The sequence below is a fragment of the Propithecus coquereli genome, unplaced genomic scaffold (genome assembly GCF_000956105.1).
Source record: "Propithecus coquereli isolate 6110/MARCELLA unplaced genomic scaffold, Pcoq_1.0 Scaffold193, whole genome shotgun sequence".
Classification (NCBI taxonomy): domain Eukaryota; kingdom Metazoa; phylum Chordata; class Mammalia; order Primates; family Indriidae; genus Propithecus; species Propithecus coquereli.
In genome coordinates this window covers 2,615,690-2,623,045 of record NW_012144190.1, presented here as the reverse complement: position 1 = coordinate 2,623,045, position 7,356 = coordinate 2,615,690, and the positions used below count along the sequence as shown (strand labels likewise).

At 48.1% G+C, this 7,356-nt stretch overlaps 1 protein-coding gene across 1 annotated transcript in view; it reads left to right on the top strand.

Moving 5' to 3' along the window:
* RCN3 (reticulocalbin 3, EF-hand calcium binding domain) overlaps nucleotides 1-1,343 on the top strand; it is a 9,693-nt gene extending 8,350 nt beyond the window's left edge. The window contains exons 6-7 of the mRNA XM_012643037.1: nucleotides 146-340; nucleotides 892-1,343. Of these exons, the coding sequence (XP_012498491.1) occupies nucleotides 146-340; nucleotides 892-999 (303 nt within the window). The 3' untranslated portion in view covers nucleotides 1,000-1,343. The remainder of the gene's footprint in view (nucleotides 1-145; nucleotides 341-891) is intronic.
* The last annotated feature ends 6,013 nt before the right edge of the window (nucleotides 1,344-7,356 follow it).

Below are 7,356 nucleotides of genomic sequence, written 5' to 3'. Positions count from 1 at the left end.
TCAGGAATTTGAAACCAGCCTGAGCAAGAGTGAGACCCCAGATACCCAGAGAGAGAGGGGGACAGACACCCAGAGAGAGAGGGACAGAGACCCAGAGAGAGGGGGACAGATACCCAGAGAGAGAGGGGGACAGACACCCAGAGAGAGAGGGACAGAGACCCATGGGGAGGAGGAGCCGGCCTGGGTGCAGACTGAGCGGCAGCAGTTCCGGGACTTCCGGGACCTGAACAAGGACGGGCGGCTGGACGGGAAAGAGGTTGGCCACTGGGTGCTGCCCCCCTCGCAGGACCAGCCCCTGGTGGAGGCCAACCACCTGCTACAGGAGAGTGACACGGACAAGGTGCCATGATAGGCCACACAGGCAGGCGCTGGGCAGGGGACGCTGGGTGGGTGTGCAGCCATGAGCAAGACTAGGCCGGGGACTGGGGTGGGCCCCGCTTGGTGGGATAAAGAAAGAGGGACAGAGAGGGGGAAAGAGACAGAAAAGTACAGGGACCCAGAGAGAGGGGGACAGACACCCAGAGAGAGACAGACACCCAGAGAGAGAGGGACAGAGACCCAGAGAGAGAGGGACAGAGACCCAGAGAGAGAGGGACAGAGACCCAGAGAGAGGGGGGACAGATACCCAGAGAGAGGGGGGACAGATACCCAGAGAGAGGGGGACAGACACCCAGAGAGAGAGGGACATTTACCTTTGCTATTGATCTTCAACACTTTGAACGCACTTGCGGCCCTAGGTTCCTCCCAGGGCTAATAAAATAAAGAAAAAAGAGAGGGGAGGGGACAGAGACCCAGAGAGGGACAGAGACCTGGGGGACATACTTAGATGTAGGGAGGGCTCTCACAAGCAGGGCCAGCGCTGTCCCTTCTGATCCCTGACCCTCCCTCCAGGACGGGCGTCTGAGTAAAGCCGAGATCTTGGGCAACTGGAACATGTTCGTGGGCAGCCAGGCCACCAACTACGGCGAGGACCTGACACGACACCACGACGAGCTCTGAGCCCCAGTGTGCCCGTTGCAGCCTCGTAACCCATGGGATAACCCCAGGAGGGGCCACAGTAGCCAGGCCCCTCCCTGTCGCAGCCCTGTAGGATGGGGACGCAGCCCCTGACGTCCCCCCGACCCTGGGCTCTCAGGGACCACCTGGGTCAGCTTCTCTCCCTGAGACTCTGCAGCCCTGCCCACCCTGCCCCGGGGGCTCTCACAGCCCGGGAGGGTGAGTGACACCCATTTCTCACTGGCAGAATCTCCCAGCCCAGACCCAGGGTCACCCAACGCTCAGCTTCCAGGAGCCTCCACCAACACCGCAGCTCCAGACCTGGGCCCCAGCCACACACTGAGAGAGTCCCAGCCCCGCCACCGGCCCGCCCCAGCCCGCCTCCCCTCTGCCAGGGAGGCAATAAAACCAGCGCTGGGCCTCTCTGTGCGTCTGTCTCTCGTCTGGGGGCCCTGGGGAGGGACTGGGGGCTGTGACAGTGAGGGGATGAGGGGACCATGCTGGGGGGTGGGGTCGAGGCACGAAGGAGGAGACCAGGCATTGCAAGGCGGTGCTCAGTGTCAGCAGGAGTGGAGAGTGTTCCTGGGGGTGAGAAATAAAACTCGCAGCCTGGACCCTGCCATGCAAAACCAGATAGGAAGCCCTGCTCTCTCAGAACCCCAATGGGGAGGCAGAGACAGGGCACCATAAAACATGTCACAGAGTGGCAGACGCTATGAAGCAGGGCAAGGGGGTAGCAGTGTGGCAACATGCTGAGTGGCCAGGAAGGGCCTCAGTGGTGAGTGGAGTGAGGGAGGGAGCTATGGGGGGATTGGGAGGGATAGCATTCCAGGGCAGGGGGAGTGGCAGGTGCAAAGGCCCTGAGGCAGGAGTGGGCCTGGTGTGTCTGAGCAGCAGAGAGGAGGCCAGTGTGGAGTGAGCAGAGGGGAAATGGGGCCAGATTCTGCAGGGCCATGCAGGCAGGTCATGGTAGTCCCCGTTTGGCGGGACAAGACAGAAAAAGATGGACAGAGATCCAGAGAGAGGGGGACAAAGACCAAGAGACAGAGGGGGACAGAATTTATTGTGAGTGACATGGGAGCGCTGTGGCTCACGCTTGTAATCCTAGCACTTCGGGAGGCCAAGGCGGGAGGATCGCTTGAGGTCAGGAATTTGAAACCAGCCTGAGCAAGAGTGAGACCCCATCTCTACTAAAAATAGAAAAAATTAGCTGGGCATGGTGGTGCACACGTGTGGTCCCAGCTACTCAGGAGGCTGAGGCAGGAGGATCACTTGAGCCCAGGAGTTTGAGGTTGCTGTGAGCTAGGTTGGTGCCACGGCACTCTAGCCCAGGCAACAGAGTGAGACTCTGTCTCAAAAAAAAAAAAAAAAAATGCATTAGTGTGGTACATTTGTTACAATTGACAAGCCAATATTGATACATTATTAACTGAAATCCATAGTTTACATTAGAGTTCATTGTTTGTGTGGTACAGTCTATGATTTTTCTGTAACATAGAATGACATTATCATATAGATGGATTTCACTGCCTTAAAAATCAGGGGGATTTTTAAAAAGTAAACTTTGACTTGAACTCTGTCGTCCTATGCGGACAGGGGATGAGTTCTCATTGGCTGAACACCTCTGGGAAGCAGCGCCCACATCAAGAACAAGCTATTTCCCAGCCCCCGCCCCGTGAGACCCTTTCAGGCCCGCTCAGGTCCCTCCCCACCCAGTGGCAGCACCATTGACTTCTAATCCCCTAAATTAGTTTCACCTATTCTCGAATTTTCTATCAATGGAATCACACACTGTATGCTCCTCTGCATCGACTTCTTTCGCTGAGCGTAACATCGGTGAGATCCCTCCATGCACTTGGGGACGCTGAGATCACTCTTGCTCGTGGCCGTGTGGCTTCCCCTGGGCAAAGTCTTCACAATGCACTTGTCCCTTCTGCTGTCGATGAGCAAGTGGGTTGTCTCCAGTTTGGGGATGTTATGAACCTTCTTTGCTGTGAACCTTCTTTTGGTGACCTTGATATATTTTTTTTTTTTTTGAGACAGTGTCTCACTCTTTTGCCTGGGCTAGAGTGAGTGCCGTGGCGTCAGCCTAGCTCACAGCAACCTCAAACTCCTGGGCTCAGGTGATCCTTCTGCCTCAGCCTCCTGAGTAGCTGGGACCACACGTGTGCACCACCATGCCCGGCTAATTTTTTCTATTTTTAGTAGAGATGGGGTCTCACTCTTGCTCAGGCTGGTTTCAAATTCCTGACCTCAAGCGATCCTCCCGCCTTGGCCTCCCGAAGTGCTAGGATTACAAGCGTGAGCCACAGCGCCAGCCTTCAAGATGTTAATAATAAGGGAGACTGAAGGTGGGGGGAAGGGGTATGTGGGAACTCTTGTACTTTCCACTCATTGTTTCTTTAACCTAAAACTGCTCTAAAAAAGAAGGCCCTTTAATTTAAAAAATTCCCTTTATAAGACTCAAGTCCTATAGATCCACCTCCCGCCATATTTAATGAATTTTTTGTCTCTTGGGGAAAGAAATGGAAATAACCCAGGGTTAGACTATAAACCTATAGACCAGTTTAGAGAGAAGTGACATCTTAATAATATTAAGCTTTCCAATCCATGAATATGGCATATCTCTTTATTGCTTTAGGGTCTTTAAATGATCTCAGCAATGTTTTGTAGTTTTGGTTTTTTTGAAGGGGAGGTAATGAGGAGGGGGGTTCAATTCCCTTTTTCTTTTTTTGAGACAGAGTCTCACTTTGTTGCCCTGGGTAGAGTGCAGTGGCATCATCATAGCTCACTGCAATCTCAAACTAAATTACTGGGTTCAAATGGTCCTCCTGCCTCAGCTTCCTGAGTGGCTGGGACTACAGGCACGCACCATGATGCCTGGCTAAGTTTTTTTTTTTTAGTAGAAATGGGGTCTGGCTGTTTCTCAGGCTGGTCTCGAACTCCTGACCTCAAGCGATCCTACCGCCTTGGCCTCCCAGAGTGCTAGGATTACAGGTGTGAGCCACCGAGCCTGGCCTGTTTTGTAGTTTTTAGTGTAAAAGTCTTTTGTTAAATTTATCCCCAAGTATTAATATTTTATTTTTTCTGCTATTGAAATGAAAATGCTTTTTAATTTCACTTTTTAATTTTTTGCTTCTAGCATATAAAATAGGAATATTCTTACATTAACTTAATATCCTGTGAACTTGCTAAATTTACTTATTAGGCCTAGAATTTTACTTTCATTCCTTTTTATTATTTTATTTCTCTGCTAACATTTCCTGTCTTTTTATTCATTATAAGCGTGTTTCCTTTAGGTTCTTGAGCACAGTTATAATAGCTGTTTTTAAAACCTTCTTTTTTGATTCCAGCATGGGTCATTTCAGGTGTCAGTTGACTGTGTTTTCTCTTGAGAATGGGTCATATTTTCCTCTTTGTTTCTGTGTCAAGTAATTTTAGATTATATAGGCTACACTGTAGAAACTCTGGAGTCTGTTATGTTCCTCTGAAGAGTATTGCTTTTTTTTTTTCTATGCAACTCATTAACTTAGTTGAACTCAAACTGTAACCTCTACAAACTCTGTCTCTCCTGTGAAATTTGTAGCTCAAATGTCAGTTCATATTTTTAGGTTTAGCTGGTCTTTTTGGAGTGCATCACATGCCGGTATGGTTTACGGTCAGCTAGATATTTGAGTAGAGTTTATGTAAAATATTTGGGGTACCATCTCTGGCTTTCCCCCCCAGGATTTATCTCCTCACTTTTCTGTTGCTGTAGTTGTTGAAGCTGGGAAGACTGGATTTTCCCTGGTGTTTTAGTTACCCCTCATGGCATGAACTAGAACTTGTCCCCAGTCTAAAAGCTGTGCAAATGAGAAACTCACCTAGTGGCTTTCCTTTTTCTGAATGTCAAGTCCCCTCCAGTTTCCAGCCTGCTTTTGTTCACCCTCCAGTACCGTTAGGTAAATCTTTTCTATTTTTTCCCCAGAGTTTACAATTGTTACCTGTGGGAGGGCTGGAATTTGAATCCAAGTGCTATTGACGTTAAGCTGTTAATTATAACATACTGCCCTGCCCCCTAGTGGCTTGAGGTGGAGAACTGGTTTACGGGGGAGTAAGGACAAATTGGTAAATCTCTGAGGGCTGCATGTTTGAAAACATTTTTTATCAAAATAATACACATAGCAACAAATTACTTGTACAGAACAGTTGATGGCCAGACATGGTGGCGCGTGCCTGTAATCCTAACAGTTTCGGAGGCCGAGGTGAGCTTTAGCTTTAGCCCAGGAGTTTGATAGGAGCCTGGGCAACATCCTGAGACCCTGTCTCTACAAAAATTAAGAAAAATTAGCCCAGCACAGTGGTGCACACCTGTAGTCCCAGCTACTCAGAGGCTGAGGCAGGAGGATCGCTTGAGCCCAGGAGTTCACGGCTGCAGTGAGGTATGATCGTGCCACACTGTATTCCTCCCTAAAAAGAAGACAGCTCACGGTGGAAGACTTCCCAGCACCTTGTAACCTTTAGTGCCTCTCTCTAGAAGTTTTTTGCTTTAAAAAAATATTCTGCATATTTTAAAATATTGGCAACACACTCACAGGGTAAAAATTTCTAAATATACAAGATGCTGTATACTAAAAACAATGTCTTCCTTCCACCAAGTTTGCCTCCTCACAGGCAACTAATATTTCTTTCCAAGGAGAACTCACACAGGTTTAAGCAAATTATGCACAAATTGTTTTTCTTCTTTTTAACGTTCTGTCACCCGGGCTAGAGTGCCGTGGCATCAGCCTAGCTAACAGCAATCCCAAAGTCCTGGGCTAAAGCGATCCTCCTGCCTCAGCCTCCCAAGTAGTTGGGACTACAGGTGCACGCCACCAAGCCCAGCTAATTTTTTCTATTTTTTAGTAGAGACAGGGTCTCACTCTTGCTCAGGCTGGTCTCGAACTCCTGAGGCCAAGTGATCCTCCAGCCTCGGCCTTCCAGAGTGCGAGGATTACAGGTATGAGCCACTGAGCCCAGCCTTCTTATTTCTCTTAACAGTACGTTTTTTGGGCGTCAGAATCCTCAGATTTTTAAAATTTAAAATTTATTTATTAATTTTTTTCATCATGGCAATTAAGAATACATTTTGAAGACTATTGTTAATTCAATCCACAAGAATGTCTTCATTTCTTTTTTCTCTTTCTATGAGTAAGTAGTACTCCCCCGGGTAACTGATTTAACCAGTTCTCTAATGACTGACATTTAGCTTGTTTCTATTTTTCTTTTTTCTTTCTTTTTCTGCCAAACAAGTATTCTATAGGTTGTTTCTAGTCTTCGCTCTTACAGCTGCAAAGAAGGTTCTAGCACGTCTGTAATTTTCTACATGAATTAAAATGCAGATAAAGTCCTGGTAGTGAAATTCATGAATTTGGTAGACTGCCAAATTGCCAAGGACATCTCACTGTTATTGTTGTTAATTTAAGTAAATTTTAAACGGAAATATCATGTATATATAAAAACGTGCACAACTCAAGTGATCAGTTGGATGAATTTTGACAAACTACACACACTTGTAACTGCACTTAGATCAAGAAAGAACATTACCGGCCCCTGGGAGGACCCAGAAATTACCTCCCCGCAAAGGATAACCACTATCATTCCTTGTAACAGGATAGTTCTGGCTGTTAATTTACTTTATAGAAAGGGACTCACGCCGTAGGCACTCCAGTGCATTTGGCAGATGGGTCCTTCTTTTTCATTGCTGCATAGGAGCGACCCACAATTCATCCATCCTACCGTTGATAAAGTTTTGGGTTCTTTCCAGCTTGGGGCTATTACCTGTGAAGCTGCTATGAACATTCTAGCTCATGTTTTGCTGAGCACGCTCGAATGTCTTTGGGGTATATATATAGGAGTGAGGTAGCTGGGACACAGGGTAGATCCATCTTTAGCGCTAACAGACATTGTCAAATACTTCTCCAGTTTGCGTGCACACCAGCGTGGCAGCAAAGTCCTGGTTTCTTCTCCACATCCTCATCAACACTTATCAAAAGAAACTCTTGAACTGTTTCTGCTTTTAGTTCTTCTGTTGGTGTTCTCCCCACCTCCAGATCAGCAGATCAAATCCACGTGTCTGGGCACGCTTGGGGAGAAGCAGCCACGTGGAGCCTCTCACGGTGTCAGATGTCCTGATTTTTTCGAATTGGAGACATAATTCACAACCCATAGAATTACAGGCACGCCGCACCACGCCCGGCTAATTTTTCCATTTTTTGTAGAGATGGGGTCTCACTCTTGCTCAGGCTGGTCTCGAGTTCCTGACCTCAAGCGATCCTCCGGCCTCGGCCTCCCAAAGCGCTAAGACTATAGGCATGAGCCACCTTGCCCAGCCACAATCTA